Genomic DNA, 12,648 nt, shown 5'->3' on the forward strand with positions numbered 1-12,648 from the left:
TAGTATTAAAATACGTTCTATTGTAAGTTTTATTTCAATAAATATATGATACAATACTGTAAACTTTTGTTACTTACTGAAATAAAATTTCAAATCAAATTAAAAGTAATAAAACCAGCACTTAAAATAAACAACGTCATTTTTGCCCTACAATTATTATAAATAAATTGAAAACACTCAAATTATTGTAAACTGTAAATTTTCAAAATCATTCAAATATTAACTTAATCTAAGATGAAACAAAAAATTATATGGCACTTTTCTTTCCATTATTTTGCAAATACATTTACATTTGAAACAAAATAAGACCCTCAATAAATAAATGAAGTCATAAAGATTAAACTTGAAAATATATTTGTATTCAAAATTTTATAATATTCAGTTAAAAAAGATAATTTTGTCCTAATAATAATGTAATGTCAATTCAATTTTTGATAAATTATAGATCTTAGGAATTAAATTTAAATTCTCGTACTTTCACTGAAAAAAATGCGTTCATCATGCCAATATGTGATGGGATTCACAATAGAGACCTCAAAAGTTATGTTTTTGCAAAAGGGCCCCTGTATAAAAACTTGAAAGGTGCCATTTCTGCATAATTTGGGTGTGGAGAAGAAGAGCACGTTCAGGGCCAACGGGAATTCATCATCGTTTGTTCGGCGAAAAAGCCCGACGTTCTGGTTTGTTCAACGGTAAACCTTTTTCTTTTTTTCTTTTTGTTTCTGATTTGCATTAACAATTGATGTATTAAGAATGGAGATTTTGTTTGTCCAACGGTAACCCTATGATGTCTCACTGATACATTCCACAAATCTATCTAACAATTCAGTGTGCCCATCAAAACAAATTTTTGTCCGATTTCTAGTATCAGCAGATTCAAACAAGAGTGCTGAAAGGTACTTCACTCTCACGTTTTCCACAGCTTTACCGTAGAGAACAAGACTGTTTGCGAACTGAAGTGATGGAATATCACCTTTCAAACCGTTAAAGTCAATCAATTTCGCATTTTTTTCTTGGTTTTTTTTTTTTTTTTTGCAAAAGGGATACAAATCATGAGTTTAGTTTTTTGATAAATACATTTCAAACTCAGGCCAACCTAGTATCTTATTTGACTAATGAAACTTGAGTAAACCTGAATCTGACCTTGTGTCATGTTCATTTACAGATTTCGGTTCTAGTGCACTAATTGAAGTTAATTCAGATGGTTGGAATTCCAAAACTTTGGTTTTTGACTGATCCATGTAGTTGATCTCACCTTGTGGGGTAGGACTTTGGATGATTTCCTTTGATGTAGTACCGTAGGTTATCCATTCCCAATTTGCCAAGTTTTTTTAATAATAATTTTTGTCCTTACTTTTCTAGCTGAGTTGAACCTACAGGATGTTATAATTTTTTGACTGACCATTGAGCCATTATCCCGACTTAGTTGATCACCTGACCAAGTTCTATAACAAAGCATGTTGCGACAAATACATTTTCTGTATAAAATCTTTTTCTTCATTTTCATTTTTATAAAATTAAAACTTTACGTGAAATTTTGGCAATTCTGTGCAAAACGGAATCAAATCAGAAAAATCAGTAGACCATTAATCATTAATGTAGTAACATGGAAACAACAACAATTTTCTGAGTGTAAAAACAATGGTTGCTTGTGCAACTCATTTGTTAGAGTGCTCCCCGTATTCAATCCTATTGAGTGTACGGGGCTGATGGAAGGAACCTCTGTGAACAGTGTCTTAAACCACTGAGCCCTTGTGAAGAAAGCTTTCAACTTTCAAGAATCAAGTGTGCTCCTTTTTTTAGGACTGTTTTATTTATCTTATTTTCTATCTAGTGATATTATTTTCTTCACATAAAAAATGATAGATGGATCAAGGGAGGCAAGTATTCACAGTGGACCTTCTTGAGCGATATGCTGCAAAAGGTCGTGGAGTTATCACTTGCATGGCTGCTGGAAATGATGTCATTGTGATTGGAACCAGCAGAGGATGGGTCATCAGGCATGATTTTGGGCTTGGCAATTCATCTGGTGAAGTTTCAATTTTGAGTTTTCTGTTCCCTGGATACCCATTCTTATTAATTTTTAGATAGTGGAAATGAATTGGTATTTGACATCCCATTGAAATACGTATTTCGAATTCGGTAACCTTCACATTTTGACTGTCAAATTTGAGGGTTTAATTTTAATTTGCGAATCAACGTAGATATAAAATAGGGACCACTCTTTGAATGATTTGTTTTAGGGTTCTTGATAGTAGTGTGTACTTTATACTGGAATTTGAAGTTGTTTCTTTTTCTTTAATATCCTGCTTCTTCAGTAGGATTGATGAGTTTCTTATATCTTGCTGTCTGTTTGGAGTGTAGAGATTGATCTCACTGTGGGTCGTCCTGGGGACCAATCAATCCACAGGGTTTTTGTTGATCCTGGAGGGAGTCACTGTATTGCCACTGTTGTTGGTGCTGGAGGAGCTGAAACTTTCTATACTCATGCCAAATGGAACAAGCCACGAATTTTGACCAAGCTGAAAGGTCTTGTTGTAAATGCTGTTGCATGGAACAAGCAACAGATAACTGAAGGTAGTTATTTTATCACTTATTTGACTTGTGCCCATTACTTGTAGATTTATTTACTAAAAGGAGGTTTGGATATTCATTTGTGCTTAAGGTTTTGATTAAACTTTTTAAATGCAGTTTCCACAAAGGAAGTTATTCTTGGTACTGAAAATGGTCAACTTCATGAGCTGTATGTGGATGAGAAGGATAAGAAAGAGAAGTATATCAAGTTTCTCTATGAGTTAAGAGAACTTTCTGAAGATTTTATGGGCTTGCAGGCATGTCTTTTTCCTGTTTACTGTTATAGCTTCTTTTTCCAAGATAATCTATGGTTTCATCTCCTTTTTATGAATTTTAGAGTCTTTTTTTTTTTTTAAATGTGGTTAAGGCATTCAATTTATGTTCTGGTTCTTGTCCTTTTTGATCAGATGGAAACAGCTAGCATAATTAATGGGACTAGGTATTATGTGATGGCAGTTACTCCTACTCGTCTTTACTCTTTCACTGGCTTTGGGTCACTGGAAGTAAGTCAAATAATATAAACTTCCATTTTTTTGTTTATTTCCCTTGAGTAATCTATCCTATGAAGTATTGATACTTCAATTTGCTTCATGCATCCATGTTTAGCACATATCTGATATTGATGTTTTTTTGTATACTTTACCTATATATGTGGGTGAAGTGTCCAAGCTTTTAAGCATTTATATTCAATACAACCACAACAAACATTAGGAAGCATGTGTAATGGTTTCTTCATAAACCAAAGAGGGAAATTGTTCTCTTTATGAATTGTTTTAAAAAAGTAGTGAGATTGATTGTGTTATTTCTATATGTAAATAATAGAAAGTAATTTATGACGACAATGATTTTTAATCTTGGGCTATCTTTTTTTATTATACCCTTCATTATCTTTCAAAGTTCAATTTTACTGATTGTTATACAAATGTAGACTGTTTTTTCAGGTTATTTAGATCGTACTGTGCATTTTATGGAACTTCCTGGTGACATACCAAACAGGCAAGTGGTTTCTCTCTCCCTCTTTCTCTAAAAACATAATACTATTGTTATATCATGGAAGCATTCAACAGTCTAAATGCAGAAAATGACTTTATTTTTACAGTCCTTCATATGTGTTGTTTGTATATGATCTATCTTTTCTAAGACTTCATTCTATTGATTATCTTCCAGTGAGTTGCATTTTTTCATTAAGCAACGGAGAGCTGTACATTTTGCATGGCTTTCTGGAGCTGGTATTTACCATGGTGGCTTAAATTTTGGAGGACAACAGAGGTAGTATAGAATGACTTGACTTTGTTGTCTGTTTAATCTTTAATCAATATTGATTTGGAACATGTTCACTATGTGGGTCACGATCCTACAAACCTCATTTCTGAACATGCTATTGGTGCTTCATGAATGGTTGCTATTGCGAATCCTTACATCTTGTTTTTTTAGGAACTTATTCACCCTTCTCTCACTTTTTGACAGTTCTTCGGGTGCAAATGAAAATTTTATTGAGAACAAAGCTCTTTTGGACTACTCCAAATTGTCTGAAGGAGCTGAAGTAGTCAAACCAAGTTCAATGGCATTGTCTGAATTCCATTTCTTGTTGCTTCTGGGTAATAAGGTTAAGGTGTGTATGCACTTTTGTATAATAGTTTTGTTTTCACCCATACGTCACAATCCCAATTTAAAGAGTTTTATACATGCTTGCTGAATTTTTTGAACATTTGTAGGTTGTAAACAGAATTAGTGAGCACATAATTGAGGAACTTCAGTTTGATCAAACTTCCGATTCAGCATCAAAGGGTATTATAGGATTGTGTAGTGATGCCACAGCTGGTCTGTTTTATGCATATGACCAAAACTCCATCTTTCAGGTTTGTGTTCTCTGAATTCTGTAACCTTCTGAATTTTGGATCTAACTGGCCTGGTTATAATTGCTGCTGCATTTGATAATTTAGTAGGTGTCTATCAATGATGAGGGCCGAGATATGTGGAAAGTATATCTTGACATGAATGAATATGCTGCTGCTTTAGCAAATTGCCGTGACCCTTTTCAAAGAGACCAAGTATATTTAGTGCAGGTACTGTTCACTCTGCTGCCCAAGAAATAGTTTGTCTGAATTCATGATAATCTTTTTGCCACAAGATAGTTTGGAGTTTGATTGTAATAATTTATGGTGCAGGCTGAAGCTGCGTTTTCATCTAGAGATTATTTTAGAGCTGCATCTTTCTATGCCAAAGTAAATCCCCTCTGAGTTCATTATTTTGCTAGATTTAGTTTGTTACATTATTGCAAGAGCTTCCTTTGCTTTCATGATACTTGATTACTTAAAAATAATTGTGCTGCCCTTTGCTATATTTCATGGTGGACTGGACTCTTATAGCTATATATTTTCAAGGCTCCCAAATTGGGACCAAAAGTTTCCAAATCATTGCGTATTAATATCGTTCCCTAAAGACAGGCCTCTGAATGTTTAATGAGCTCAGTTAATAAATTTAAAGTTTTGAAGGTGTAGAAGATTTTGGCAGCATCATCTTTACATAAAGTGCTCTGTTCTGATAATTTGGTTATAATTGTGATTCTTTTTTGTACTTAAGTAATGCTTTCTAGTATTAACACTTGGGACTTTGTGTTGATAATCCGAAAGAAAAAAAAAATCTGACAGGAATGTTATTTGCAGATCAATTATATTTTATCATTTGAAGAGGTCACTTTGAAGTTCATTAGTGCTGGTGAACAGGTACTATTCATGCTGCTGGCCATTAAATATGAATTATACTGTGGCTGCATTCTTCATCAATGTGTGCATTTTTAGAAAAAATTACATTGTAATTTTGTCTATCTATAAGAAATCTTTTTGATTATACTAGTATTTCATTCAGCCTGCTTTAATACATGAGTGTATTAAGTTTAATAAATGATAAATAAATGTTGCATCTTTGTATTTTCTTATGTGCATTTAATCTCTACAGTGATTGCTTTCCTATGTGGGCATATGCAAACTGGTTTGATTTGGTTTATCCTGAATTTAATTTTTAAATTTTTGGATTTGAAATTGACTCATTCTTAGGTTTCTTTCTTTTATGTAGGATGCTTTGAGAACTTTCTTATTGCGGAAGCTTGATAATTTGGAAAAGAGCGACAAATGCCAAATAACAATGATATCCACTTGGGCAACTGAATTGTATTTGGACAAGGTTCTACATTCTTGACATTTGGAAGGATAATTCCTTTATCTCATTTTCTGTTAACAATGGCATAACAAAACCTTATATGATATCCAAATTAAAACTAGAATGGTGCTTAATTCTGTATAATGTGTCTTGAAATTCCATCTGTTTTCCACAAACTCCTTATTGTTTCACTTATTTGTACATGGGGCACATGAAGAATGAGTGATAGGAAAAAGAAACAATTCTTATTGTTATGGATGCAAATTTAATGTTCAAGCTAAATTACGGTAGTAAAGAGCTTAAATTACTCCTAGCCAGGGAAAGTTACCCTGGAGCTTAAGCTAAATGCTGAAACAAACACAAAAACCATGGTCCCATCAGTAAGTGTGATCAGAAAAATATTCTTCACTGCTTTAAGAAATTTAAGTTATATAAACTTGTGTGTAAGGAAAGCCACAGACGCCAACCTTTGTGAAATAATTAGCTTGACCTGAAAATACAAATATGCTGTGTTCACAATGTTAATATGAAGACATGGTAGTAAAACATTAACGCTTAGAGATTTATGGTAAAGTTTTTTTTTTTTTTTTTTTTTTTTTTTTTTGTTGAGAAAATGGCTAGATCTTTGAAGCAATTTCTGATACTCTAGTATGGCCTTAGGCAATTAAGTTACTCCTTCAGTTGTATTCTTTAATATTTATCTTGTGAGTTCATAGATATTTTTGGCATGCAAATTAATTTGGTTTTCATGTCTTTTGATCTTTTAGATAAACCGACTGCTCTTGGAAGATGACTCTGAATCAAAGAATAGCAATTTAGAGTACCAATCAATTATTAAAGAGTTTCGTGCTTTTCTCAGTGACAGCAAGGATGTATTGGATGAAGCAACTACAATGAAACTTTTAGAAAGGTATTATTTGATACTTGATATGCCTGCCACATGTTTTTGACTGGACATTAATTCTTGCTACTTACCTGTTTCCTTCAATTTTATTTATACTGTTCTGGGAGTTTATATTTTTAAAATTCTTTCAACCACGGGGTATTTCATTTAGGGTTTAATTCAACAAAAATACGTAGGAAAGAAAGAGGATATTCTTTAAGGGCAGAGTGGGAGTATCCAGTTCCATGTTTGTTTGGATTTAATTAGTTTTATAGTTTTTAGAGTTTTATAAAATTTAGTTATGATAATAAATTATTCAAGAGAAACTATTAAATTTGTAAAATGTGGACACCCTTTGTCTCTACGAGTGATTCAACATAACAAGGTCTTTTTATAATGTATAACAAGATTGAGCAGTAACATATGCAGACATTTTGGGATTAAAAAACAGTGTAGTATATGGTGGGATACTACTTCGGATTTTATTAGATATGAATTCTGTAGGGATATGTTTAATCTACCTCTTTATAGGGTCGTTCCTTGAGTGAGTTCTGGTAGAGTCCCCCCACCACTTTGTATCTTTTATTTTATTTTTAATGCTATTTTGGGTATGTTGTAGATGCTTGATATAACTTGGGTTACCAGCTTAATTTGGATTGCTAGTTACATCTGATGCCTTTGCATACCTTAGTTTGAAAATAAAGGGTATTAATATATGCATTATTAGCTATTTTGATTCATTGATGATGACGAATGACTCCATCCTTCTGCGTTCGGCCTTGGATCTGATATGGCAACTTTCACAATTGTAAATTCATCGCATAATACCCCAATACTACTCAATATGATACTTAGGCACTCCATAATGTCCAAGTTCCCATTGTAGTTCCGCTCCTAAGAGTTGATGTCCTAGCGGGACTGCACTCTACAACATTTCACTCGCATGAAAACGTTGTAACCAATTAATCTAAACACTTGAGGAACTCTCCCTTAATATTTAGCTTTTCAGGGGGAATAGCAAATCACTTAGGTACACCACTGAGAATCCTATTATTAGTGATGTGGAGCTTAAACACCCCATGATACCCAACTCCCTGTCGCAATAACATAATCTTTTATTGTTTATCATATCAATCCGATTAGAAGTTCCAATTTATTTAGTGGTTTATTTCCTTGTCATTTATAACTTTGTCTGAAGTTAGTTATATATTATATGACCGTTAATCTAATATAATTTTGCTTTTTCAATTTCTACAGTTATGGAAGAGTTGAAGAATTGGTATATTTTGCGAGCTTAGAAGGGCACTATGAGATTGTAGTTCACCATTACATTCAGGTGCCCTGATTGCAATTTATTTCATCATCTTTACTAAAGTTTTCCATTCCCAGAATCCAGATCTCTATTGCTTTATAGAAGTATACAATCTCATTGATTATATTTCCTTTTCTCTTACTTTCTGTTTTTGTTTCTTTTTCCAGCAAGGTGAATCAAAGAAAGCATTAGAAGTGCTTCAGAAACCTGCTGTGCCTATAGATCTGCAGGTATGATTCACCTTTTAGGATTTGGGGTGTGAAAATCTATTTCTCTATTGTGTCCCATTCGTCTCTAGCTATTTCAGCCATTACTTTTAAGTGGAACAGTAGCCTCTCAATTTATTTTGAGAAATGTAACAAATTATGGACAATACTGACTGTCCTATGCAGTATAAGTTTGCTCCGGACCTTATTGCCCTTGATGCATATGAAACTGTGGAGTCATGGATGGCTACAAAGAATCTGAACCCAAGGAAACTGATTCCTGCAATGATGCGCTATTCAAGCGAACCACATGCAAAGTACTACATATTTGTGTTTGCATTTTTATTCAGTTAAATGTTTCAGTCACACTTGTGTTCATCAATTTATTTATTCTTTGTGTTCTGTGTCTTTCTTCTGACAGATTTCTTCACTTTATTGATACTGTTTTGGAATTTTAAGTTCATTTATGTAAACTATTTTTGCATGCAGGAATGAGACACATGAAGTCATTAAATATCTTGAATATTGCGTTCATCGATTACATAATGAAGACCCTGGAGTTCATAACCTGCTACTTTCTTTGTATGCAAAACAGGTTGGGTGTCTTGCTTCTACATCCATGATCCTTGTACTTCTGATGTGATTATGAAGGGTGTTTCATATTCCTATTGTATTTTGATATTATCTATATCTATATATGGATGAATGAACATGTGTTCTTGCAAATGAACAAATGGATGCTATAATTATCCATGCCTGTGCAATTTTCATAAGGAGTTGGTAATCTGTGCATATTTTATGATTGGGATTGCAATTGTAAATATAAGTTGAACAAGATCCTCCATGGAAATATTAATGGAAATTCTAATATGTGCCTTTTTCTTTATAAAATATAACTTTGATTAATCAATTGAGGTTTGACCGAGTCTTAAACTTGTCTCATCTCTTGCAGCTGATACATGGAAATAGTGGTTTATCTTGATAAGATTTAAAGAAATTTACAACTTCTCGGATCTGTCTAGTGTTGACAATTGTGCCTATTTATGTATTTGTTTCTTTTTCTTTTTGTCTACTCAGGAAGATGATAGTTCACTTCTACGTTTCCTACAATGCAAATTTGGGAAAGGACCGGAAAATGGTCCCGAGTTCTTCTATGATCCTAAGTATGCCTTGCGTCTTTGCCTAAAGGAAAAACGAATGCGTGCATGTGTTCATATATACAGTATGATGTCTATGCATGAAGAAGCGGTTGCTCTTGCCCTACAGGTGATATTAATATGACGACAAGGAGTTTTGTCAAATTCCTTCTAATATACTCTTGATTATTGGTTATAATTTATTAAACATTATAAAATCATGACAAGAATCATTAAGTGGGAAGTGGAACCCACAAAAAAATGTGTTATTAATAAATTTATGTCAGTAGTAGAGAATGTGTTTAGAAAAGTGTGTTGAAGAGTTTGTTGTTAGAATTTGTCATATAATGATTGTTAAGTTCCAACTTCCACCACTGCTTTAATACAAAAATGGTGTTGCTTAATTAGAAATATCTGCTGGACTGCTTTACAAATGTTCCTCATTGGTGATATTTCACTCGTACTTATATCTTTTAGGGATTCTGCAAGGGCAACCAATTCTAGCAGATGTTTTATTCTTTATGCACTAGAAATCTTGATGTTGGGAATAATTCACTTATGAGGACCAAAAGTACCTTCCATTGGGGGATTTTTCTACCTTTATGGCTGGGATATGTTAGTGGTCTTGCAGAATATATAGTTCTCTCAGCCAGGTTTTGAAAAGTAGTTCAACATATCCAGTTAGAAGTTTCTTAAATTTTCAATATTTTTACATCCCAACAAAGAAATAAAAAATAAGCCTTTAAATATTTTGAAGATGCTTTACTTTTTCATTTTTAATTGTCATAATTTTGTGCTCACTGACTTTCCTATACCAGGTTGATTCAGAGCTTGCTATGGCCGAAGCTGACAAGGTTGAAGATGATGAAGATTTGAGAAAGAAACTCTGGCTTATGATTGCTAAGCATGTTGTTGAACAAGAAAAAGGAACTAAGAGAGAAAACATTAGGAAGGCAATTGCATTTCTTAAAGAAACTGATGGCCTGCTAAAGATTGAAGACATATTACCATTCTTTCCAGATTTTGCACTGATTGATGACTTCAAGGTACAGTTATTTTTGTTCTGATTTTGTCATCTTGATTGACAATTTTCAAATCTGATCAATTTATCTCGTAGTGACACTTACTAGCTAAGTTTTATTTTACTTTTGTTCTCTGTTGACATTTGCATATTACAATAGCTTCTTCTGTCAAAATTAACTAAAGAATGTGATATGTGAACTATATGTCTTAGATAATTGCTATTGGTTTTCTTGAACTCCGGTTGGTAAGCTTAACTAAATTTGTGCAGGAGGCTATATGCTCATCATTGGAGGATTACAATAAGCAAATTGAACAGCTTAAAGATGAGATGAATGATGCAACCCGCGGTGCTGACAACATCAGAAATGATATCAGTGCACTTGCTCAAAGATGCACTATTATTGATCGAGACGAGGAATGCGGGGTATTGCGCTTACTGATACATTAAGATCACTCTGCTTTTGTTTTTCTGATTTAGTTTGCTGAACCGATGCCCTAAGCTGAAATCATTTTATTCCGACTCCCGATAGGTCTGTCGACGGAAAATTCTAGCGGTAGGGAGGGACGTCGGCATGGGTAGAGGTTTTACATTAGTAGGACAAATGGCTCCCTTTTATATCTTTCCGTGTGGACATGCCTTCCACGCACAGTGCCTGATTGCCCATGTGACTCGTTGCACAGTTGATTCCCAGGTAAATACAATGCCTTTATCTCGTTACTGTCATCTCATTGCGACTACTTCACATTATGGTACCTGAAAGTTTGTTTTTTCAGATTAGTCCAACACTGATGTGAGTGTGAAAAGCGATGTAACAAAGTTGAAAGGACACAGTGATCTTATCTTTAGTTGTAACATTAAAAAGAATGGATAGTTTTGAGAGGGGATATCCAAAACTCTGTTATTTTTCACAAAGTTAATTAAAATGACGCAAATACACTGCAAATGCTGTTTGATTTGGACCCTTCAACATGGGTTAATACAGTGGTCATAAATTGACAATATCGTTAGTTTTATATCCTAAAGAAATTTTATTCTCAAGTTTTGTTATAATTGTCATAACCTTGTTTTTCATGGCGTCAAAATGTTGCCCCCACCACAAACCAGTATATACTAATTCTTGCCAGTACCATCATTCAGATTGAATAATTTGGGAAAATGTTGCAGGCTGAGTATATACTGGATCTGCAGAAACAACTAACTTTGATGGGCAGTGAAACAAAAAGAGAATCCAATGGCACCCTTTCTCCAGAGGAGTCCATTCCTAGCCTGAGCACTGTAGACAAGGTTTGTCCAGAGCTTTCTTTCATGCACACCGCGTAGCATGTATTTGTAGTTAACGGCAGAAATTTATTGCTCAACATTGCATTTTTCTTGCAGTGAAATTTAAGTTTCAAATTTATTTTCTTGTTCTACCATTAAATGCTTGTACTTTGATGGAGTTACGCTGAATGTTCTGGTGTCAAATTATGTGCAGCTCCGGTCACAACTGGATGATGCTATAGCTAGTGAATGCCCATTTTGTGGTGATCTGATGATCCGTGAGATTTCTTTGCCTTTTATCCATCCCGAGGAAGAGCAACATCTGCTACGATCATGGGAGATAAAACCAAGCGCTGGAAACCAAAACCAGAGAAATATGTCGTTACCTATATCGACATGAGTTGTAATGTAATATGCTTGCTCTGCCGTGAATAACATTACTATTCACTAGAGTATGATTGATTGTCCCAGTTTCTTGCAGTGTCTGGTTGTGAATGTTTGAACCCTTGTTCTTTTTTAGTTTACATTCCGTTGCCTTTTTGTTATGCTGTTGAATCACTTATTTTCTCATTGCCAAAAGAAGTTTACCCCACTCCTCTCTGTAAAGTGTAAACCCTGTACTTGATTGTAACTCACGGTTGCATCCACTTTTGTGACCAGAAGGCATTCTCGAAAGTTCATTCAATTTCTTTAATAGTTTTTTTTTCCCCATGGTTACACAATTCAAGCTAAACTTATTCTTTATATACTTTTGGTACTATTATTCAACCAAAGTAAGACTTAAAAATATTATACTCTCACGAAAGCTCCAATTTTAATAAAAGAACAAATCGAAAGCACCCTTTTATCTGTTGTCACTTTTTCTTTACCAAAATTGAGCTAATAAAAAAAGTCAGTCAGATTCTAACAGCACTTTAGCATCCAAACACCAAGAGATCAATAATCATTGACTAGTTACCTAGTTTCAATTGATGCAAGAATTAGAACACCGTCTTCGCCAAATCCTAAGTTTTTGTCTACAATTTGGAATCATGATTCATGTCTTAACTTTCTGTGCCTGGTAACTTGTTTCTGACATTAACTGAAAGAACTAA

The 12,648-nt window shown here is 33.9% G+C and overlaps 1 protein-coding gene across 1 annotated transcript; it reads left to right on the plus strand.

Annotated features, from left to right (window-relative positions):
* The first annotated feature begins 551 nt into the window (after positions 1 to 551).
* Positions 552 to 12,248, plus strand: LOC114184894 (zinc ion binding protein). Its single transcript, XM_028072281.2, has 24 exons — positions 552 to 692; positions 1,867 to 2,029; positions 2,365 to 2,577; positions 2,692 to 2,831; positions 2,982 to 3,077; positions 3,503 to 3,570; positions 3,742 to 3,843; positions 4,042 to 4,186; positions 4,290 to 4,433; positions 4,521 to 4,640; positions 4,743 to 4,799; positions 5,241 to 5,300; positions 5,650 to 5,757; positions 6,501 to 6,643; positions 7,874 to 7,952; positions 8,096 to 8,158; positions 8,321 to 8,451; positions 8,624 to 8,729; positions 9,212 to 9,400; positions 10,089 to 10,316; positions 10,562 to 10,717; positions 10,824 to 10,985; positions 11,459 to 11,578; positions 11,769 to 12,248. Exons 2-24 carry the CDS (start codon positions 1,867 to 1,869, stop codon positions 11,952 to 11,954), a joined length of 2,979 nt encoding a protein of 992 aa, XP_027928082.1. The 5' UTR covers positions 552 to 692; the 3' UTR covers positions 11,955 to 12,248.
* The last annotated feature ends 400 nt before the right edge of the window (positions 12,249 to 12,648 follow it).

The sequence above is a fragment of the Vigna unguiculata genome, chromosome 5 (genome assembly GCF_037176805.1).
Source record: "Vigna unguiculata cultivar grain cowpea cultivar isolate G323 ecotype 2 chromosome 5, ASM3717680v1, whole genome shotgun sequence".
NCBI classification, from domain to species: Eukaryota; Viridiplantae; Streptophyta; class Magnoliopsida; order Fabales; family Fabaceae; genus Vigna; species Vigna unguiculata.